Source organism: Dipodomys spectabilis, unplaced genomic scaffold (assembly GCF_019054845.1).
Source record: "Dipodomys spectabilis isolate Male_0828 unplaced genomic scaffold, ASM1905484v1 ptg000167l, whole genome shotgun sequence".
NCBI classification, from domain to species: domain Eukaryota; kingdom Metazoa; phylum Chordata; class Mammalia; order Rodentia; family Heteromyidae; genus Dipodomys; species Dipodomys spectabilis.
The window spans coordinates 2,540,975-2,566,473 of record NW_024870844.1 but is presented as its reverse complement, the minus strand read 5'-3'; the positions used below and the strand labels follow the sequence as shown (position 1 = coordinate 2,566,473).

The following is a 25,499-nucleotide window of genomic DNA, read 5'->3' as shown; positions in this document are numbered from 1 at the left end:
TGTGCATCTCTTTTTTTTGGGGGGGGGTTCCGGTGGTGGGGCCTGAACTCTGGGCTTGGACGCTGTCCCTCAGCTCTTCAGTTCAAGGCTAGTGCTCTACCACTTGAGCCATAGCGCCACTTCTGGCTTTTGTCTTTTGCTTATGTGGTGCTGAGGAATCGAACCCAGGACCTCAGGCATGGAAGGCAAGTGCTCTACCACTGAGCCACCTTCCCAGCCCACAAATTGTGTATCTCTTATCCCCAGAAATAATAACTGCAAATTCATTGTGACGATACATACCAATGTATTTTTAAAACATTCTAAAAGGTAGCAAACGATATATAAATTTAATAACAAAAACAATAAATAATGTCTCTATTCCTAAAATCTTTATTTAGGTTTACCTCCCATAGAGCAGCATCTATAATAGGAGAAACCAGATCCATCTTGTTTATCATTGTTTTTCCAGTCTTAATGAATTATTCAAGGTACAAAAGAGCATGCAGTGCTCTCTACATGCTTCTTGACTGAACAGAAGAAATCCCTTTGTACTACTGTACAGCCAACTCAAGGAATCTTGCCCATACAGGTTGGTTTACCTATGACCATTGCCATGCCCAATTAGCAGAAGCCGATGTTGGAGAGATGATGCTCAGACATCCTGATGAGGCCTGGTGTATGCATGTTCTGTGCACGTGGGGATTCTTTAGCTCAAAAATCTCAGAGAGTCTTTGGTGGCGGAATGAAGAGGGAGTACTGGGCAGTAAGTGAGCAAGTTCCGAAAGACATGCAGAACAACTATGAAACAGCAGTTTCTCTTCATAAACCTCAAACACTTCTGTCAGACACAGCAGTCTGTTTCTTTGCTCTCTTGACCATTGATATATTCATTTCCTTCATTTTCTCTATCTTTTCCTCATAATTTCAAGTTGTTTACTTAAAAAATTAGCATGTGAATCTTTGTTATATGTGTAGGACTGTGTATATGTCTATGTTTGAGGGAGAGAGATGGAGAGAGAGTAAGAGAGATTTCTACAAATAGTAACAAAAATGAATATAGAAATTCTCTTTCAAGAATATTACTAGCAGCTGGGCGCCGGTGGCTCACGCGTGTAATCCTAACTACTCAGGAGGCTGAGATCTGAGGATCACGATTCAAAGCCAGCCCGGACAGAAAAGTCCGTGAGACTCTGACCTCCAATAAACCACTAGAAAACCGGAAGTGACACTGTGGCTCAAGAGGTAGAGAGCTTGCCTTGCACTGAAGAGAACAGGGACAGCACCCAGGCCCAGAGTTCAAGCCCCATGACTGACAAAAAAAAAAATCTATCTATCTATCTATCTAGATAGATAGATAGATAGATTATCTAAATAGATAGATAGATTACTAGCTTCAGGATGTGACTGTTACTGAGGTGAGCTAAACATTGATTTCTGGGGCAAAATAAAGACAATGATTGCAATATTTACTACATTTTTCAATTAATTTTTTTCCTGAATGGTATACCTTTAAAAACTATTTTTGAATTGAATCTTGGGGAATTTTCTTGCACTTAGGATACAAATGGGCTAATCAAAGTGTTTTCAGTTGCTTTTATAAGACTGAATATGTTGTAAAGAGAAAATGGTTTTACTTGTGACACTTAATTTTTGTCACTCCCATTTAAATTTTTTTTAAGTAAATGGATTGTCTCAGATTCTAGAGTCAGTTGTGCAGGGTGAACGTTTCATCCCCCAAAACAAGGCCAAGGACCTGAAGCTTAAACAAATTATATGTTCTCTTATTTGTATCGTTAGAGCTGAATCGTAACTTTGTGATTTATTATTTCAAAAATATCCATGCATATTTAGTTAGTTAGTTAGTTAGTCTTTGTCAAGACCAGGGCTTGAACTCAGGCCCTCAAGTTCTTGCTTAGCTTTTTCACTCACAGGAAACACCATTCCACTTAAGCCTAACTTTCAGTTCCTCTTTTTTCTTGGTTAGCTGGAGACAAATTTCCCCAACATTTTTGCATGGTCTGGCTTCAGACTGTGATCTTCAGATCTCAACCTATTGAGTACCTAAGGTTACAGTTACGAACCACCCTGCCTAACCTTATCTATACTTTTTAATTCTTTCCCCATACTTATTTTTAAAAGAAAATATTTGTTGAAAGCTGAGGTGATAATGCAATTTACAAATCAGAAGTTATTGGTAATTGGAAAGGAAATAGGGCACAAATAAATTCTAACAATAAGACCAATTTGAGTGTTTTATTTGTTATTAAAATTATGGGCAAGTGTAGCACATGCCAATGTTTTCGCTGTCTGCACAATGACTTGCATGTGAAAGGAAGCCTCCATTGAATTATATATTATTCAAATTTACTCTTTTTTTAATAAAAATGCTAATGGAAATGTTAAAATGCACATAAATTAAAATGATCCTAATTTGGGATTAATATCATATTAATGAATTATAATCTCACATTCATTAAGATAAAGTGGCATTTCAATATTTGTTCTTGTTCATAAATTTAGTTCAATAAATGAAAAGGGTACATTTCAAGATTCAATAAATATTTGATGTAATCTTTGCATTCCATTTTTTAAAAATATTCAGAAGAGGAGATCTAGATGCATTTGGATTCTTTGTTGTTATTTTATGTCTTTTTTATAATCTTTTCTTTTCGCTTATTGAAGCACTAAATATAATTCAAATTGGGGAAGAAAACAATAGAGACTCTTCTGAATCAAATGGATCCCAAGGGAACACAATGCTGTTAGAATTTCTAGGAGTTTCTTTCTAAAAGATAGTTATACTTTTTTTTTCTTTTGAGGGATAAATATTTAAGCAGTAACTAGAAGTATATTGGCAGCTAAATAACTGAGTTAAACTCATACTATGTACACTTGAACTGTGTTTCATGAAATGGAACCTACACATTTTATATTCTTATTTTATTCTTAAAATGTGAGAGTCACAACGTAGTTCTCTCCCTCTTGAGAATTATAAAAGTAGGGATTATATTTATCCCAGATCTTGACCACACATCTCATATAGAATGTTTGCCAAATACACACATTCAGTAAATATTTAATCTATAAATATTTTTGCTGTCACCTGAGATGGAGTTCGATACTCATTGAAAAGTTATCAGTTTCCAGAGAATTCTAATTTTACTAAATATGCTCCTATATTTTGGCCTGAATGCTCTTTTCTCTCAAATGGAATTATTTTCCTGGGTCAGAAGAATTTTAAGAATTAAATAATATTTTTAAGAATTAAATAAAATTTTTAATAAAGCCTTAAATAATTTAGAAGATTTGTCAGGATACTTATAGTTCATGCCATAATCATAGCTATCCAGGAGGCTGAGATTATGAGGATCACTGTTCAAAGACAATATAGGTAGAAAAGAACGGGAGACTGCATCATCAGAATACCAAGCAGATAATAGGGAAGAGGGCATGAATAATGTGATAGAGTCCAAGAACCCCTAGTACAAGCAAAAAAACCCCAAAACAAACCAAAATAAGAAGACTTTATTATAAATCTGATTGTTAGAATACCATTTTTGTTTGTGTGTAAGTAAATGATTGTATATAATAAGTCATGGCTCATGCCTGTCATTCTATTTAGGATCTGAAGATCTTGTTTCCAAGTCAGTCAAGATAGGAATGTCTATGAGATAATTATCTCCAATTAATCACCCAAAAACTGGAAGTGGAGCTGTGGCTCAAGAGGTACAGCACTAGCCTTGAGCAAAACTGAAGCTTTGGGACAGAGCCTGACCTTGAGTTTAAGCCCCAGAACCAACACACACACACACACACACACACACACACACACACACACACACACACACAATCACTGAAATATCTAGTCTGGTCACTGCCTAGTAATTCCCAAGTAGCTAATAAGGACAATATTCAGTGCACATGTTGGTAAGTTGAAAATGAATTCACATTTCTTGGTAGCTTTCTGTTGACTTTGTCTTCATTCTGATACTGTGTCAATTTTCCATAAATCAGAGCACTTTCTTAAGAATGTTTTGGCTTATTATTATTATTATTATTACTATTACTATGAAGTTCACTATATTTTATTTTTGGAATGACTGCATAGACTATTTCTTACATCTATGCTTAAAGAAAACTCATGATACATTGTGGAAAGAAATCAATTTAATGGTCAAACAGGAAACAAATAAACAACAGCTTTGCAGATTTCTCCATCACTAATTAATGCCATTTTTTTTTAATTTTAGCTACACACAGACCTGGATCCTGGAAGTAAAAAAATCAAGTATATCCTGTCAGGTGATGGAGCTGGGACAATCTTTCAAATAAATGATGCAACTGGAGATATCCATGCTATAAAAAGACTTGACAGAGAGGAAAAGGCTGAGTACACTTTAACAGCTCAGGCTGTGGACTGGGAGACAAACAAACCTCTTGAGCCACCTTCTGAATTTATTATTAAAGTTCAAGACATCAACGACAATGCACCAGAGTTTCTTAATGGACCCTATCATGCTACTGTTCCAGAGATGTCCATTTTAGGTATGTATGCTTTCAATTTCATCGAATTGTTAAGACTCATCTTTGCAATAAATAGCTCATGGCTTCAAGAATGGGCAATGGTGCTTGTTGAATAAAAGACTTATTTTTTTTTTTACAGTTTTATCTCACATTTGCATTTCCAAATCCTCCTTTTTGGCTTAAGTTCCACAGCTCAATAGCTTTAGTCCCTTAGTAATAGGACCTGACAGAGAAGCAGTTTTTATTAAAATATCTCTCCTTACATGACAGTACTTCAATAGGCAAAATTTGTATTCCTCTCATAGACTTGTACTTTGAGTATTGTTGCTGAGACAGAATTATCAAGATTTGTTCCAACATGCCAAGCTAATCCTATTGATATTTGCTTCATGTTTAATTATTTGTTTGTATATATTCATACAGATGTGGTACATAATAGACGTGGGAAACCATTTAGGTCTGCTGTCAGTTAGATGTTGGATTTAGCTGGTAGGCTGAGCCTCCAGTGGATTCTACAGTTCATATTACCAATGACACTTCTGATGGGGGGGCACATTTTCTTTTCAGAACAGTTCTTCAGAGCCTATCATTACTAACCCAATTCCACTTTTTTCCTTTTGTCAGTGTGGGGATTGAACTCAGGGGCTGGGCAATGTCCCTGAATCCCTTCCTGCTCAAGGCTAGTGCTCTACCACAGCACCATTTCTGGTTTTGGAGTGGTTCATTGGAGATGAGTGTCATGGGAACTTTTCTGCCCAGGCTGGCTTAGAAGCATGCTCCTCAGATCTCAGCCTCCTGGGTAGCTAGGCATGAGCCATTAGTACCATGTGTCCAGTCTCACATTTTTTGAGTCATCAACTAATCTTTTCCATTTCTGAGAAAGCAATACATATCTCTAAATGTTTTAATCTTGTTCTTTCATTCTTGGATCTGTTTGTTCATCCCCAAGCTCCAACCTTGATATAGAGAAAGCTATACCCCAAACATTATATGATCAAAGGAATGATTCTAAAGGTTTTCCTGGTCTGATGAAAGTAGGGATGCTAGATTCAGAGGATAACATAAAAATAATTTTTATATAAGTAGTTGGCTTTAAGATACATGAACATAGTTATACACATTAGAAGTGTGTGAGCATGCTGACACTTGAAGATATAAACTGAAGGCCAGGATAAGATAAAAACATGTCTATTCATTGCCTCAAGACCTTACATCTGACATTAAATTATCTGCCAAGAAAATCCCTATCAAGAGTCCTATTCAAACTTCTCAGGAAAATTACAAGTACTTATAGGGAAGAACGCCAAGAAGAAATATGTGGGGTGAAAAATCCCTTAAAACTTTATTGTAGATTAAAATAAAAGCAAAGTATTGATTGGAGTTTTCAAGGCTCAATGTGGTGCCCATTATCAGACATGACACAGAATTTCCTTTCCCTATCCCATGTGTTCTTAGCATTTTAATTTATATCAGCAATGAGGTTTGATCCCCTCTGGATCACATCTGCTTCTACAAAAAGTCATGATCTTTGAATGTGATTCTCTCATTTTGTCACAGTTTATGAGTGTTTTGTTTCTCACAGTTATTTTCCTTTCCTGTTTTTCTAGGCTTCTCTTCTTTCCCTCCTTCTCCTTCACGATTTTTCCTTTATTTTCTTTCAGCTTTTCCCTCTTCCCTTCCATTCTCTAACTTGGTCAATCCATGTTCAGCCATGTGTACTCTGTGGATGGCATTTTTCTTTTGTCTGTGTTGGTCCTGAAGCTTGAACTTAGGGCCTGGGCACTGTCTCTGAGCTTCATTTCTCAAGGCTACCACTCTACTACTGGCACCACAGAGCCATTTATGGCTTTTTCTGAGTAGTGTATTGGAGATAAGTGTCTCAGGGATCATGATCTTCACATCTCAGCCTCTTGAGTAACTAGGATTACAGGCTTGAGCCACCAGTACCAGACATAGATGGTGTTCTTGATGGTATGAATCTTTACTTATTTATTTATTGGTCGGTTGGTTGTGGGGCTCGAATTCTGGGCTTGGGCACTGTCCCTGAGCTCTTCAGCTCAAAGTGAACATGCTATCATTTGAGCCAAATTGCCACTTCCGGATTTCTAGGGGTTTATTGGAGATCAGAATCTCAAGGACTTTCCTTGCCTGGGCTGGCTTTGAACCATGATCCTCAGATCTCAGCCCCCTGAGTAGCTAGGATTACAGGTATTGAGCCATTGTTGCCCAGTCTGTTTGAATCTTTTTAACCTGGAAATTCCATAGAAAGCGCAAACTCTAACCTTAAATCTATTGGTTTTCCTAAGTAAACTCTTTTTTTTTCCCTGTCCATTCACTTCTACCCTTTTGTCAGAGATCCCAGTCCATTATGAAATCCCATATTGATAATATAAGAGACATGATTGCTTTTTTTCTCGCTGTCAAGTCTCTGTAGCATCTCATGATCACTCTTTGGTCATCAGCTCCTCATGTCTCCCACTGGGTAATCTCTGCAACCTAAACAATAACATACTCAATTCTTATCTTGTTATTTTCTTAACATATACATGTATGTATCATGGAGAAAAGATTTCCTTATATTTTCTAGATGTTTGCTTGACTTAGAATAAATATTTGTAGGTTTAAGCTGGGGCAGAGGTAGGGGAGATATGTGTTAGCTTGACTTCTTTTTATATCTTTTTCTTACCAACATATAAAGTGACTTTGGTAGGTACATCCGCTGCAGCAGCAAACTCAGATGTGATTTCAGCTGTTCATATCCTATCTATATATTTCTCCTGCCAGAATACCACTTTATTTACCTCTTGTGCAAGGATTTCTATTTTTTCTTCAGCTTATGGAAACTGAATTGCTCCTCAATGGCTGACTGTAATGACACTTTTCTAGAGAGACTTTTATTATGATTTCCTAGCAAGAAACTATCTCTCCACCTTTGGCAACACCATAAGAAAAGAAACACACAAAATAAGCAAGCCACCTCCATCTTTGTTCTTTTAGCTTCTAATGTACAACCCCACCCAGAGAAACACTATATCTTTTTCCATTCTCTATTTTTGCCTTTCCTTCCTTCCTTCCTTCCTTCCTTCCTTCCTTCCTTCCTTCCTTCCTTCCTTCCTTCCTTCCTTCCTTCCTTCCTTCCTTCCTTCTTTCCTAGCTTCCTTTCTTCCTTCTTTCTTTCATCAGATCATTTAAGTCAATGAATTTTTTATTTCATCCTTCTTACCCAGATTGCAATAATTTGATTCTAAAGAATTATTGTCACCATTAGTACATGTAGCAAACTTTACCCAAATTACTAATTAATGAGGAACAGTGAAGTTTCTATTTTTGTCTCATTATAATGGTATTTCCTCCATTTTAATAGCAAGTCGACCTGTTGATGGTAAATGTGTCAGAGATTCCTTTTGCTGTATATTTAAGTCATATGCATGATAAATACATTGGAAGACTTCTGCAAATGTCAAACCATTCCACTTAACAAAAAGCTTTAAAAACATATTGGTAGCTACAGATGTAAATGGTTATGTGTGCCTGTAAGTTTATATGTATATGAAATATATACATATATACATACATGTACATATAAATTTGTTAAAACCTTAGGCTGTGACTTGTCTTCCAAAAACCAGAGATTATATTGAAATCATAGTGTCGCCTTGAATCTTTATTGCATTTGCTATGATCTGCTTGAATTTAAAGTGTGGGGATGTTATGTTATTGCCTCATTTCCTTAGCCATCATGAAAAGATAATAATTCCTACCTTCCTATCATTGTGTGAAAATTGGATGATAAAATACAGGTGGAAGGGTGGAAGGAAGGCTATAAAGTAAACGTATCTTCCATGGTTGGTTGTTGTTTCTGCTTTGAAAATTATTTTATTAATCTGTTCCCCTCTGTATCTTTGTGCCTTCGGTCCTGCATTGATCTTAAGCATGGGGTGTCTGACTTTTGCTTGACTCCAGCATCTTTTGTTCAAGGAAGCAAGGCAGCTGTGCTATTTTATTGTCAAGTATGAATTATTCCCTTCATTTTCCATGAAGGTGAATATCAGGATGAAGGTCAGCTACTGTCTCCCTTTTCTCCCTATTACAACTACCCTCTCTCAGGCTGTCTCCTCTCTCCCCCTTTTCCTCCTTTTACTTTTCTTCCTTTGCTACTGCAAAAATGCCAGCACCTGCACCTGGATGCCCTGAGGAATGCCAGCAAGGACTGAGGGATTTCATTGTGCAGAAAGTGAGAAGTAAAATTCTAATTGAGAAATTTGCCAGGATTAAATGGAAATGAACGTGATGTTCAAGAGCTATCTGCCAGTTGTCAAGCTGTCATGACCAAACACACATATATTTGCCCAAATGGCAGGCAGATAAATTTGGGAAGCTGGAGATGCAGTTTTTGTACATTCCACTGCAAACTTCAGAACTTGATGAGAATTTACTTTTATAGCAACACTGCATAAAGACAAGAATGTGAGCTCCTCTGATTTTGTCAGTGCATACCAACTTAGCAGTGTTGACTAGGTTTGTTCTTTCAGAGAAAGTCTGCCTATATTCATTGTTTCAGACTCACTTAATATACATTTTAATGATACTTTGGATTTATGTGAGATATGTTTTCATGTTGTTTGCCTACACCCAGGTCCAGATAAAATAATCTATTTGACATAGGAGCTGATGTTCAGGATATTTAGGTGCAACTCTGACCTTCACTTTGTAAGTGACAAACTCCATTGCAGGCTTAGTTTTTCTGCATAGTGAATAATAATCCCTAACTCTATATCTGCTTTGAAAAATTTAATGATCGTATTTCAAAACTATTTGACAGAACATAGAATGAATGCCTAATAAAATATTAGTTACTTTACTACAATTTCATTGTGATTTTCTTCCATGCTTCCTGATTCAATAATTGTCTAAATGACTTGCACACTATGGTCATTGAAAACCAGTTCAGTAAAATATAAATTTCTTTCACAAATTCACAACCTGGAAAAAATATTAGTTTATGAAAAATAGCATTATTAGTGCAGATAGTAGTAGAGATGACAAAGAAAATAGTACTTCAAATCAGAGGCATATTGTTTTGTTTAACATAGTTATAGGAAAAAAGGCCTTGAATATTTTCTTAGTTTTCTTGGGCATCCAAGATTCCTCCAATGATGATCAATATGTATTGGGCACTTATTAGAGGACAGAACCTGTGTTAAATGCCTCTAGCATCCACAGAAATGCAATGACTTTAGTAGCAATAATAATAGTAGTGATATGACTTATAATTTTAATCAGCAGAATGAATATAATACTTGCTAATATAAAGCCAGATATTAAATGCAAGGGCTGGATAAAAGTCCAGACATTTGGCGCTACCTCCTTTGGGTTTAACTATTATGCTCTACTGATCTTTGATATCTCCAGAAAATTTTGTTTATATGAAAGGCATAACTATGGTTCATATTCATCACAATTATTGACGTTAAAGGTAGGAGAGCATTTGAGGTCTGCATCTTTTGAAAATTTTTAATGGAAAACTGAGAGAAGAGTTGCAAAAGAAATTTGAGTAAGATATATAATTTTTAAGTTAAAATGGAAGTACTTTAAACATGTAAGAACAATACATCACATAGAAATTACAATAACAATAATAGTTAATTAAGAGCCCTGTGGTGAATGGCTACAGATGAAGAGTTGTTAGTGTATTAAGGATAAAGACAAAGAGAAAAGCCCAGCATTGGTGGCTCACGCCTGTAATCCTAGCTGCTCAGGAGGCTGAGATCTGAGTATCACAGTTCAAATCTAGCCCAGCAGGAAACTGTGAAACTCCTATCTCCAGTAAACCATCAGAAAACCAGAAGCGGTGCTGTGGCTCAAGTGGTAGGGCACTAGCCTTGAGCTGAAGAGCTAAGGGACAGCATCCAGGCCGTGTTCAAACCCCATGACCAAACCCTCCCCCCTCAAAATAAAAAGAGCAGCTTGAATTGACCCTGGGTTTCCTGGTGATGAGTACAAAAGGAGAATATGCTTTTCACCAAAGAAAATAGTAATTGAACTATCAGTAGAAGGTCAGGAAATGACTTAGTACATAACTATGTTAAACACACACACACACACAGACACACACACACACAAATCTTACTGCTTTCCAAAGTCTAATCACCGAATAGATAACAAAAATCAGTATACAATGTACAGGTGACTTTAGCTTTTCTTGAATGAAGATTCAGGAACAAAACAATGTGATAAGTATTAAATAATAATTCAGATATTTTCTACTGAAAAAAATGTGCCTATTGCTATTCACATCCTTTGTTCTGCTCTTGGCACTGATATCATGGTTGATCTTCACAAATGTGTCCTTTTATAGTAAACATCTTCTAATTTTCTTTTGGAAGAGGCTTATATAAATATACACTACTTACTTAGGGAATTGTTATCTTTAATTTACATTAAATTTTACCATAGAGAAAAAGTAGTGAGCATAGTCTATGGATCGTTCTTAAAACATGGGAGGGTAAGTCACTGACATTTGTCTACCCCCTCCCCAAACTCAAATACTCCCCTCAACCATGCATAACTTTTTGTACAGTACAACTATCAAAATGATCAATTTACTGTTCACACACCATTGCTACAAATAGGTAGGCTTCAGTCAATGTCACCAACTGTTCCAATACTCCCCTTCTATGTTTAAAAAGAATAAAAGACCTTATCCAGGATCACACATACATTAGATCTCTTCAATCTGGAATGAGTCTTCAATTCCTTTCCTTCTCTATGATGACCTGGACAATTGTAGAACAATTATTTTGTAGTATTCCTTCATGAGGAATCGTCTGGTGTTTGTTTAAGAGTAGATTCACAATACATATTTTTGACAACTCTGATTATCAGAAATAATAAGTCATTGACTTACAATATATTGTACAAGAGTTTGTTTTTTTCCATTGTCAATGACAATAACTTTGATCACCTAATTAGGGAGGTGTTTCTCATATGCCTCTCTTGTGAAATTATTTTTTCCCTTTGTTCATAATACTTTGAGCCCTCATGAATACCTTATTGATCACCAAACTATGAACATCAAGTTTCAATATCCATTGAAGTTCTATGGCTGGGTTATTTGTGAAGAGGTGAAATAGTTCTTCCCTAAACTCTGTCATTCCACATACTTTCTGCATTACTTTACATTAGTTTGCAATTTTAAATTACTGTGTGGCTTGATTTGATAACTTATAATAGATTAGCTATTCATCTTGATGTTTAAATTGTATCCACCTTGGCTATAATATGACCTTGAAGCTGACTCTAACTTTGGGTCCAACTGAGTATTTGTGATTCATTTTGTTCTTCCTCTAGATTAGTCTAAGAATTAGTCATTTATACAGAGACAATATCACTTAAATGTCAGAGTATAGGTGTATGTTTTGTTCATCAAGAAGTCACAGTGCAAGTTGAACAACGCAGGGATATTTATCTATACAGGGTGGAGTGGTTTTCGTTAAAATGTCTTGTCCACTCAGGACCATACAGACTGACCCTTCATGGAATGAGGATCTTCGTACATTTAATTAGATAAGCACAGAGAATACATTCCTGTTGTTTTATGGAATCCAGTAGTTGATGATGTGTCAAGTAATGATTGGAACCTCATACCCACTCTAACTGCAGGAAACAAGGAGTTCACTTCTAGAATTCTGATTACAAAGCATATGTTTTCTCTTTTTACATGAATATGAAATCTCTATCTTTTTTAATGCTCAGTGTGTCTGCAAATTGGACCACACCTCAGCCTTGTCAGAATTTATGTCCATTTTCTCCTTGTACCCAGCACCATATTGTACCACACTAATATTTATCTGCTATCCTCCCTTTCCTCCACCTTTCTCCCCTTTGGGATATAGGAGATGGACTCCTATCTTGTCCAGCCACATCTAATGGCTTTTAGATTGAACTGTTCAGGCCACAGGCAGCCTGTCAGGAATAGAGGTACAAAAAAATTTATACAACACTGTATACACTTATTTAGTTATGACCATATAGAAGATAGGTAGCATCTTTTTTTCTAAATAGTATTTGAAATAGATAACTACTTTCAATTAAAAAAATGGTACATGCCTTGAATAAACACCAAATTAAGGTCAAACTTGTTTTCCTCATTGTCCTTAAAAATGCTAGTATGTCATAATTTGATTAATTCATATTATATGCACTTAGGGAGGTTTAAACATTTATGTGATCACTGAAACCATTTTCTAGAAGAAGTATGCTACAGATTTACAGAATATTCCTCTACAAAAGCCTTAGAAACACTCACTTAACAAGAATACTAGGCAAGTCTATGTTGATTTAACATGCAGTTAAATAGTGAAATTTGCAAATTCTAGAAAGTGAATTGCAAAGCGTGATGACTACAACTTACATGGATTAGCTTGTTATTCTTCTCATTGCCACGTAAATATTTCAGCCCCAAATAAGGACTATGCCCAAAGTATTCATTAAAGAGTTTCATTCTCCTATTCTTCTTTATTATTAAAGAAACAATGCATGTCACGAAAGCTTAAAGGATCAAAGGATGTTACCACTAACAAACTGTCTTAAACCTAACACATTCCCTTTTCATAATTTATAGGTTATGCCAGACTTTTTTTCCCTCTGGACTAGATTTTAAAAGAATCCAGCAGGCTTTCTCTATTTTTTAAAGAAGAAATGCAAAGTGAGAAAGGGGAATAGAACATATCTTGATGGATTTGATTATTTTTTTGGGTCTGGTTTGATTCAGAGTGATGAACAAGATTGAAATTCTTCAGGAAAACATGGGTGGGAAATCATGAGGAATGAAATAAAGACTCTCAAAAGAAATCCAGCTGTTATACCTGATATGAATGCCAATAGCAGCTGTGGTTTCAAAACTTCCAGATAAGGTGAAGATGCTGTATTGGGCATAGAGAAACTAAACCTCCACTAGGGTTATGGAGATAGTATATGTATATATATATATATATATATATATATATATATATATATATTTACATAGTATATATACTATATACATATAGTATAACTATATATATATATTTATATATATATATGCTGAATTCATTTGCTTACAATGAAGTCAAGTGGATTTTGGTGTTTCCCAGACTACTCTCTAATATTTCATGGCTTTTATAAATTACTAGAGTATCCAAATGTGACAACTGGTGACAGCTCATAGTGAGAATCCTAAAAGGCATAATCCTGCAAGAAGCATTGTTATTTCCATGATGTACTGAGAGCACCCTTGGTAATAATAATGGAAAAACAAGCAAGGCTTATTAGCTTAACTCTGGTAACAGGATAGTTCTATCCATTGTTGCTTTTAACATTAGTCTTCTGAACTAATTCAATTATAAGATTTCAGTTTATTCATAAATGTCTTGATAGTACAAATTATAATTCATCCATTTTGTTGTTCTTAATAGGTTTCTACTCTTAGAATACATGACGGCATGGATCAAGTCATACACCTAGTCTCTTCAATTTTACAATTATTTTTCCCCAAACCTTACCTCATTAAATATAGAAATAAACTAACACAAAAAAGGAAATAAACTAACATAGGGAGAACTGTGTAAGGATTTTATTTAAACGTTACTGATAGTCATTTTAAAAATGGTTGACATTTCAGAACTATTTATCATAATGACACATATATTTTTATTTTGGATTTCATTTCCAACATAAGTCAGGTAATTTCAGTATTTTTATTTTAATGCAGTAATTGCTTTCTGTAATTCTTTCTAGAAATCTTCAGTAACTAGTTAATAAAATTTCATCAGCGTGATCTCAATCATCAGATAAAGTGATGAAATTCTTTATTTTGCAAGTGGTAATACTGTTATCATTATGTTTTGTTTTAAAAAAAGAACATTACATAAAACATACCTTACAAGTTATATATAAATGTTAAATGGCTGAGCTTTGGGCTTCCTGAAAACGAATTTAACATTCTGTGCTTATGACCTCAGAGTAGATAGGGAGTCATCCCATATGGAATTTGATTTGGAGCCTCAGCTTCCTTTACAAACCCATACCTCTGCCCCTCAGGTGTCTCTTAATTTGCATTAATGTTGCAGAGGATTAAAACTTTTATAATATTGACTCAGCATTTACCACATTGAAGTGAAGAGGTGACATAGATGATATACCTCAAACTGAGTGTTTAACCTGACCATTTCATCTATGTAGCACTTAAGCAAAAATTTGCAAGCTGATTCTCACCAGTAGCCAGGACTTAAATTCTGTTGATTTTTCTTTCAATTTTCTTCTCCCTTGCAATTTTTATTGAATTATCTTAAACTACATTACAGTGTGTTACTGTTGACTCTCTCTCTCAGAAATTTATCTTCTATTCAATCACATTTTGTCTCTATAACTGGATATATTGAATTATGTCTCTGAAAATTGTACCCTATTTCCTTACCTTTAGAGCAATTCTTTTATGGACAATCCATCTAGAGAGGCTTATTCTGAGCCACTCATAGGAAAATAAGATGGCTACTCTGTGTGTGTGTGTGTGTGTGTGTGTGTGTGTGTGTGGTGTGTGTGTGTGTGTGTGTGTGTGTGTGTGTGTGTGTGTGTGTGTGTGTGTGTGAGCTCACATACCAGTCTTGGACCTTGAACTCAGTGCCCGGGCATTTTTTTTTTGTTCAAGGCTGGCACTCTACCACTTGAGACACAGCTCCCTTTCTTTCTTTTGGTAGTCAATTAGAGATGACAAGCGTCTTACAAACTTTCCTGCCTGTTCTGGCTTTGAGCCATGATCCTCAGCCTCCTGAGTAGCCAGGATGATAGGCATGAGCCACTGGAGCTTGGCAAAATTCAGCCCATTCTGATTTGGTAAATGTTCTAGTATTTGAAATACTAAGAAGTATTTTCAAATCAGCAAATCAGTACTTATCCCAAAGAAAATCAAAATACTCAAGGTAAGTTTTGAATTATAGATGGAAGTTTGAAAACTCCATGTGGTATTCTGCCCAGGTAATCCTGGCCCTTTATTAATTTGACTTTTGATAAAAGTAAATATTATAAGATTCAACATATTTATAGACTCCAGAGACAAAATAAGACACTTCTGTCTAGAATTTGGTAAACCAACATCCACACCTAGAGTATTTTGATGTAGTTTATCTTTTACTGTTTAATTTATTACATAATCATTCTTTTAAAAAAATCTGAGTTAAAAGGAGTTAAAGAGTAAAAGCTCAGATGAGAGTTCAGGGTTACCCACGTTTGCCCAGCAGAAATGGATCAAACTCCTAGATATCAAACAGCAGAAATAAGGTATATTTCTCTTGCCCTCCAGGAGAAATTTGCTTTCCTTCCCTCCCTATTTCCTTCTCTCCCTCCATCCCTCCCTCTCTTCCCTCCCCTAACCCCTTTCCTCCCTCCCTGCCTCCCTCCTTTCCTTCCCTCCTTCCTTCCTTCCTTCCCTCCCTTCCTTTCCCTTCTATTCTTCTGTTTTTCTTCCTATCCGTTTTCCCTCCCTTTCTTTCTTTCCTCCCTCCCTCCTTTCCCCTCTTCCATCCTTCCCTCGCTCCCTTTGTTCCTCTCTTGCTTCCACATTATAGTCTGTACCCCTGTTGTACATTTGAGTTATAATATAATGTAATTTCTTATTTTAATCCCATCCCTTCCAGTTTTTGACAGTGATAATTGATTCAATTGGGTCCAATTCCCCTTGGCATGCCCTCATAATTTTTGCAAATATATCTCTCTACTTATTTATATATTTACTATCTTGTCTATGAATCTATAATTTATCTTTCCTTATATATGTACAGACATATTTCCGTATGCATTTTTATATCTGTGGTGTGCATGTGCTTGTGTGTTTGTGTGTGTGTGCACTTTCTTACTTTACTGAACTCCAAGATGCTACAGTTTCATCTCATATATTGATTAGCCCAATTTTAGAATTAGCCATTTCCCTAAGAAATCTATTTTTTCATGGGGGAATGATGTTAAAAGTCAAAAATCAGGATCAGAATGCTAGGCATGCATTTCCCTACTGGACAGTATTTTCATAGTGAGAGTGAGGAAAGACAAAGATATTTTATTATACCATCTTACCTGCCATCCATTCCTTGTAAGTTTAGTTACAGTATGAATGTGAGCAAATGCAATGAAAATCACATGAATGTGTGTGTGTGTGTGTGTGCGTGCATGCGCGGGGGGGGGGGGGGGGGGGATCACCTGTCCTGGGGCTTGAACTCTAGGACTTGGGCACTGTCCTTGAATTTTTTTGCTCAGTGTTAACACTCTACCACTTGAACCACACCTCTACTTTTGTCTTTTTAGAGTGGTTTATTAGAGGTAAGAGTCTCACAGACTTTACTGCATGGGCTAGCTTTGAACCACATCCCTCAGATCTCAGCCCTCTGGCTATCTAAGATTATAGGTGTGAGCCCCCAGTACTCAGCTGAGGATCATTTTTATCGAGTACAATGCTGCATCAGTCACTACTGGTGTCAGTTTTATGCACTCTACTTACTCTCAAAATTACTTACATCTGTTTCTCCCCAAATCCTCTTTAGTACATTATAAAAATACGTAAGTAATCCAGTTATATTGTTTTGTCATACTTTGCCATCCATCCTGGGAACTCCTAATCTCCTCATTTGGTTTGGTAAGTTTGGATATATTTTGTCATTCTATGAAGTTCCATAGGCTTTGGAAGGTAAATAGAGACATAATGCATATATTTCATCCAGCAGTATTGCATAATACTGAAGTATTATATGGAAATTTTTCCTGCCTGAAGACAGTCACTGAGCATGAACTAGTGGCCTTTCTCATTTCCTGATCTCTCAGCATCCACCGTGTATTTACTCTGTATGTTTTTCATGTTCCAGAATTCCATGAAAGTGGAATTATGTGATTTGTTAACATTGTACTTTGCAATCACTTAGAATCATGGTGTCATATGGCTAGATAGTTTGCTATTATATATTATTCCAAGGTTCATTCTTTGTAGCTTAGTTATTCATGATTGAAGGACATTTGAATTGCTTCCAATTTTATGAATAAACTTAATAGAGACATGTATGCATGGTTATGGTTTAGACTTACACAGTTCAATTTGATTTTATTTACACATAAAATTCACATAAAATTGCACATAAAATTCAATTCACCTCTAGGAATATGGATAGCAGAAAGACAGGTTTTATGGTCGATTAGGGAAAAGTTATGAAATAATCACTTTATAGATGGAGTCTATCATGATATATTGCTGGACTTCAATGCCTTTGGAAATTAATTAAAATAAATTAGTAGAAGTAAGGTTAAATTCCTAAAGTTACATCTGTAGGAAATATGAAATCAGTTTGTGTGATGGAGGCAAATTATTTCAACCACCTTTGTGAAAGGAAGAAGCCTGTCTATGAATTTGACAAGCTTAAAAAACGCTTCTCGGGAAGATTATCTCTTCTTTTCCTTCTGGTCAAACCAGGTCACTTTTCTTTGAAATGTTTTAGTTGGTCGTTTGTTCACCAACTAATCAGTACCAGTCTTGTCTATTGCTGCCTTCGGAAGTTTGTGTGGCTAAATGAATGAAAACAAGAGCGACCATCATTCGGTCAACACCCCTTCTAGAGAACCTATCTGTTTTCAGGGTACAGTAAAGACCCAATGATCTTCTGCCTATCTCTTGCTGTATGGATTTCTTTATACCTTGTCATCTCCCTGTTGACAACAGGAGATTCCAGCAGTTGGTTTGCACTGGGTGTTTTTTTGTTTGTTTGTTTTGGGACATAGGTAAACTATATCCAATTTTAGCCATGAAGAGAGAACAGATATTGAAATCGAAGCTCTTCACAAAAGATCAACAAAAAGAGATCTAAATTTAGGGACTACGGTGTAGGTATCCCATATTTCATACTATATATTAGACAAATAGAATAAAAGTAGGCTTCATAAAAGTGAGAACAAGTAGAAAGGGTAACAGCAAGAGGGAAACAGAGAGATTGTGAAACTTCTTCACTGATTTTTTTTTAACCTCTCATCCTAAAACCCTGTTGAGCCTCAGGACAATCCCCATTTCTGGTTTCCTTACCTTCATCTATCTACAAATGACAACTCAGGAAAGGGAGGAGACCTATTTTCTTCTTTAAAAATAAACGTTCCTTAAGAACTTTAAAGCACAGTGATGAACACTGGCTATGACTGTGCAAATGAATGATTTAAAGGAGTTTTGAATGACCTTTTAGGTGATTTAGAAACATTTGTCTTCCTGACTGTGTCAAAAACAGGGGAGAGGGGGAAAGAAGAAGAAATGTGTGCCTTGAAAAATCACATGCAGTTTTATTATCATGTGGAACTTCAGAACAGACTATCGTTTGTATGTTTCCTGGGAAAGATCACACCTGCACAGGATAAAACATGTTCTTGAAACTAGTAATAGTAATGTGTTGAACGTATTTTAAGGTATATTAAGAAGAGCAAAGGACAAAGGTTTTTCTTTCTCTTCCATCCACCACTGCAGAAATGAAAGCAGTGAGCTGAGAAGTTAAATCTTTAGGAAAGTTAGACCCAGATTGTGTGATGGAGGAGAATTCTTTCAACCAGCCCTATAAAAGGAACAAGCCTGTGCTTGAACTGGGAATAAGAGAATAAGAAAAGAAACATTCTTAGTTCTTCATGCCGACTGCAAAGTTAGCCTTCCATCCATTTTACATCCACAGATCCTATTCATGGATGAAGATAACTTATGGTTTTTCATTCTTTTGTTCTTTTCAAAAATTGCTATTAAAGGAAAACTGGATCATCAAGACTAAAAACAACGGGCAAAATTCATTCCTGAGCAAGTCTTTATTGTCCTTTTTCTCACCTTGACAGAGTAATCTGAATAATGATAATCAGCTCTGGATCACTTTTTTTTCTTTCTCTTTCATACTTAAAAATGTTATTCTGGTATAATCATTAGGGCTGCGGATACCATGAGGTGACAGTGAAATAATATCAAACAAATTCCACACGTCTATGTACGTGTGACAAGTTACAACCTCACAATTAAATGAAGGAAAGGTCACTCTTCATCTGAAGAGCTGTTCTTACAACCATACTTGCTACACAGGTGCCCTATGAGGGCCTTTTAAAGATCCACTGCACAGCAAAGTGTGTGGAATTGTGGGATGTGATCGGAATTCAGCATTGTCTCTAACTCTTTGATTTAGCACCAAGGAAGTCGGTGACTTAGTTTTTTTTTCCCTTCAGTATCACAGACAGAAATCCTTGTTCATTCAAGCTTCTCTGTTATTTCTGCTTTTCTGGTCCTCCATGCATATTTCTTAAAACATTCTGCATTGATGTGTGATATCTATACATCATCTATACATCTACTACATAAACCAGATGAATGAAAATCAGAATAGCACCAACTCTGAAAAGTCATTCTTACAACCTCTTGCAGTAACTTGTCTCATAAGAGTAACCAAAATCCTTTTCCTAATGGCATGGGTGACAACTGGTTTGTACTTTGTGCAAATAGGCTCATATGCAATGGATGCTTTTATGTGTGTCTCAAGCTATGCTTTCATTCATTTATTCTGTTAATATTCACCACCACCAGCTCTTTTGTCTTTTGATTCTGGAACATGACATTAATAATATTTTGTTTCAGATGGCCTTTATATATCTCAAGCCAAGAGAGATTGTCCATCTAACAGTCAGGACTAGTCTTTAAGCCTAACAGGAGTACCTCATTATTACTTTCCCTTTCTTTCTTTCTTTCTTTCTTCCTTCCTTCCTTTCTTCCTTCCTTCCTTCCTGCCTTCCTGCCTTCCTGCCTTCCTGCCTTCCTGCCTTCCTGCCTGCCTGCCTGCCTGCCTGCCTGCCTGCCTTCCTGCCTTTCTTCCCTCCCTTCCTTTCCCTTCCCTTCCTTTCCCTTCCTTTCCTTTCCCTTCCTTTCCTTTCCCTTCCTTTCCTTTCCCTTCCCTTCCTTTCCTTCCCTTCCCTTGTCCATATCCTTAAGTACTTGTTTAATGGGATTTCAGTTCAGCATGTCCGTTTGGGAATGCAATGTTTCTCAACCATTGTCACCCCTTTCATCATGCTTTCTCATCTCTCAATTCCCATCGTTCCCGCATTCTGTCTGGTTCCATTTTCACGCACACATACATTGAATATTAGGACTGCATTTGCTTACCCTTCCTTTTGTCCTTCGTCTACCCTCTCCTTGTTCTCACAGCCCCTCACAATACATTGCTGCTTCCTGGTTTTCATTTTATAAAATGTAAAGTAGTTATTCAAGTGAGTTACACCATTGTAACCTTCTCCTGCATATAGCATACTTTAATAAATATGTTTGTGCACATATGTAGTTGACCCTGTAAATATTTATATGTTAACAAGACAATTATAATTCCATAAAAGAGAGAGAGGTCTCTCAAGTGCGTCACTTGTATCTTACTGTTGTTCCTAGCCAAAAAATTAACTTAACAAAACTACCTTACATTCCTGTTTCCTATGCAGTCATTGCTGGTTTATCATCAAATAAATTTCATAAGCACTTGTAGAATGCCTGAAAATGCAGACTGTGAAGTCACCGATATAAAAGCTGTGTCTGCAAATAAACTAAATGCCTAAGAATTTCTTCTCTGTTGTCTGAGGGCCTTGCTGAAACTCCTTGCTTGACATCTTAGACAGCACAGAATCCCTCTTTAGTCCTATGAGATCACTTCTCCGATTTTGTTTAGAATCAAATATGATATCAACCTACTTGGGGTGTGTCATGTTAAAGAAAACTTATAATCTTCTATTTGTATGAATTGCAATCTTAAACTATGCTATTGTAAGTAGCAGTCACCAATATCAAGATACATAAAAAACTATTAAATAAGTTAGAAACAATCGCAAGAAAGAAAAAAACATTTGAGTCCTTATCTTGGGGTTCATTTCGCCTATTTATCTCACCGTTTCTGCTTGTCTCAGACATATACTAGTTATTGCAAATAAGGGAAACCATGGGGCCTATGTTTCTTTGGGCCTGGCTTACTTCACTTAATGTAGTTTTTCCACGTCTATCCTAACAAATGGGACAATGTCGTTCTTTCTGAGTATAACCCCTGTTTTCACTGTATTTGATGTTGGGATACTTTGTGGAGGGGAAGGGAAAAAACAAATTGTTTAAATAGGGATACAGGTGGACCCATTGCAACAATGAGATGTACAAGACATTATGTCAAAAAACGAACTTTACAACCTTGCCACCCCCCTTTCCTTTCCAGCCATGCTTCTCCACCATGCATGGCGGGGGCAGCAGTTCGGTAAATAAGCTTCTTTTCCTCCTGAATAGTGCGTGGTGTTCTCTTCATCAGCTACCTAATGAAACCCAACTTAATATACCTTACAATAAGCCTGTTTGCTTATCTTCAGGGGTGAGGGGTGCTCTGAAAAAGGTGCAGTTCAGCGGCTCCATGCATGGTGGGACAGGCCCTGGAGGGAATCCAAGCATTATGGAAGAGGGTGAGCTGGCACAAAGGCAGTCCATCTAACCCTAGAATCAGATTGGGTGTATGCCCATTCTGTAGGATGGGCCAACAGGCCCATCTTCATCCTGTCTCTTTAGCATGCAGATGGACACTGGACACCTGATGGTAAAAATTGGCGTTGTAATATTTCTAAAACTGCCCCTTAGGATGTATTTAAATTGAAAGAGTTTTAAAGCAGAGTTTAAAAGAGTTTATTTATGTGATGTAATTTGATTTCTATGCTATTTTGCAATTGAATGTTTTTTTAAAAGGACAAAAAGATGCTAAGTCTAGATTCTTGGTACAGTGTTAGTGCTTGTAATCCTTGCATTAAGAAAAACTGCTAATTTCCTAACCATAACTCAAATAGCAAAAAAAAAAAAAAAAAAAAAAAAACCTAGGGGAGAGGAGGGAATATGTGGTGGGGGGTAAAAAAAAAAAAAAACAACTATTAAATAAGCATAATATGAAAGGTATGTAAATGGCCACTAAATTTTACACAGAAAACGTTGACTAGCTAAACAATTATTCTCGAGTTTGTTTGTTCTTGACATATATTGGGTATTAGAACATATCAGAAACATTTTAAACATGTACTAGAGTAAAAATGTGTTACCATCATCATTGTAATCAAAATAATTAAAGAAATTGAAGTAGATATACAAATCTCAGTATACGTTTAAAGTTCACTAATATTAATCCTTTGTATTCCTAGAATCCCTTGCTGCTATATGAACATACCTTAGGAAAAAACACATTGTATAAAATTTGTATATAAGGAATATGCTAGGCAAACTACATCCATAAATGATTTCCCTGTCTTCCAGGAAGTACATAAGCTGGTATGGATGAAACCCTGCAATTGTAAAGCTTGCCAAAGATTTGAAGGACCATACCATAAAATATGATTACTTAGTGATGATTGGAGGTATTACCTGAGAAACTGCATGTTTAAGATTTACATGAGGCCGGGCATCAGTGGCTCATGTCTGTAATTCTAGCTACTCGGGAGGCTGAGATCTGAGGATCACAGTTCAAAGCCAGGAAACTGTGAAACTCCTTTCTCCAATAAACCAATAGAAAACTGGAAGTGGCTCTGTGGCTCAAGTGGTAGAGGGCTCACCTGGAGTTGAAGAGCACAGGGATAGTGCCCAGGCCCAGAGTTCAAACCCCACAACCAGAAAAAAAATAAAAAAGATTTACATGAGAGAGTAGGAATGAAAATTTCTCATTTCCTCCAACAACCTGAAGTTCTTTCTTTAAAAGTTTGCAACTTTTGAGGAATAACTATGTATTATTTCCTCCTCAAACTCAAACCTTATGAGAAGAGCTGGGTCTTTGTGGACTCCATTTCATAGTAAAAGACAGATTCCTGCTAAAGGAGAAACATTACAGCAGCCTCCCTGTCTTTGCAGTTCTAAGAAATCCAGCACACATAAGCAATTAGCACCATATTCAAATGAGCAAGCAGGTGGAGGAATTTAAAGGTGTGTGTGATTGTTTTCAACACTGAGTGGGAAATTTACATAACATACATCAATTAAAACACATTTGATCTGAATATATTTCAGGACAGCTTCATAAAGTTTATTGCTGTGATATCAGCAACAGTGCAAAAGGCAATTCTGAAGCTCCTAAACTTCTAACATCTACTCTTTGATATGTGAGCTATGTTGGAATGTGTGTGTGTGTGTGTGTGTGTGTGTGTGTGTGTGTGTGGACGCGCGCGTGCTCGCGCGAGTAAGCGTGTTTGTGTGTGAGTGGCTATCACTCTTGGTTATATTTTTAGTAAAAATATATTTTATTGTTATTGTAGAGGTGATGTAGAGGGGGGATATAGTTACATAAATCAGATAATGAATACATGGTACTCCTTCCCTAGCTCTCTCCCAGTTTTCTCTTCCTGCCCCCCTTTACAAATTGTATAGTTCGTTTTCCACATAACATCTAGTGAGTACTACTGCTATATTTTGTTCACACTTTTCCCCACATTTTCTGTACCTCCTTGCCCTCCCAAATAAAGGTAAATAAATAAACAAAACAAAAGGAAAAGACAACAATAACAGCAGCAGCAACAACAAAAAATTGCTTGGTTCAATTTCTTCTTGTTCATTTAAAAAATAGTATTTTATATGATCATGTGCACGTAGCTATTGAGCCTGCGTGATCTGCTACTATGAGTATCCTCCTTCGGTCTTACTGTGTGAATGCCTAGAGACCTGTATATTTTATCATGTCCCAGTATACATACTATCCAGTGTAGATTCATAAGCACATTCCAGTTACCACAAATGAGGAAAAACATGCAACCTATGTTTCTTTGGGTCTGGCTTACTTCACTTAATATATTTCCTTATGAATGGGGCAATGTCTTTTTTTTATGGAAGCATAGAATTCCATTGTGAATTTATACCACATTTTCTTGATTTGTTCATCCACGGAGGGGCATCTGGGCTCATTCCATATTTTGGCTCTGATAAACAATGTTTCAGTCAACATGGTCGTGCTGATAGCTTTAGAGTGGGATCGTTTGTGTTCTATTGGATAAATATCACCCTGCACCATAATCAACTCTAAATGGGTCAAATACTTTGATTTAAGTCTAGACACCATTAAAGGGAAGGAGGAGGGAAACACTAGGGCTTCTTAGCATGGCTTGAAACTTCCTAAGATTCAGAATCACAACACATCAGAAAACATTAGACAAATGAGATTGCATTGAACTGAAGAGTTTCTGTACAGCAAAGGACTTAATAAGATAAATAGAAAGCCCACCGAATGGGAGATTTTTACCAGCTATGTATCAGACAAAGGTCACATATCTAAAATATACTTAGAGCTAAAAATATCAAGCCCTGCATCCCAAAAATAAACTCTCAAAGAATCAACAACCCAATTAATAAATGGGCTAAAGACTTCTCAGAGGAAGAATTAATAATGACCAATAGACTCATGAAGAAATCTTCAACATCTCTGGCTATAAAAGAAATGTAAATCAAAAAACAATATTGAGATTCTATCAGACCTAGTTAGAATGACCATTATCAAGGAAACTGACAAAAACAGATGCCAAGGGGAACACACTGTTGGTGGAAATGTAAACTTGTTCAACTGCTCTGGAAAGCAGTATGGAGGTTCCTTAAAAGACTAACCATAGAGTTTTCCTATGATCTTGCTTCGCTTTTTGAATCGCTTCACAACTTGAGCTGAGCCTGAACACTGGCTTTGTACCGGTTAGTTGGTGATGAGTATCTTGGAGTTGTCTTCTCAAGCTAACTTTAAGCCTGCTAAGTAGCTAAGATCTGATCAGGTATGAGCCACTGGTGCTTGGTAGCATATAGGATTTTTGAAGGAGAGTCTCACCTCAATCAAGACATTTGTTTTAAAAAGAAAAGATATTTCTTATTAATTCTGAAATGTCTATCTACCTTCTTAGGTATATCAATAGTTGCTTGTGTTCTGAAGAACTTCTATTTCCAGGGAGGCTAG

General features: G+C 36.3%; 1 protein-coding gene across 1 annotated transcript in view; it reads left to right on the top strand.

Moving 5' to 3' along the window:
- The window catches only part of Cdh8 (cadherin 8), a 346,195-nt gene that overhangs the window by 122,979 nt on the left and 197,717 nt on the right, over window positions 1–25,499 (top strand). Inside the window, exon 3 of the mRNA XM_042693465.1 lies at window positions 4,233–4,527. Coding sequence (XP_042549399.1) covers window positions 4,233–4,527 — 295 coding nt within the window. The remainder of the gene's footprint in view (window positions 1–4,232; window positions 4,528–25,499) is intronic.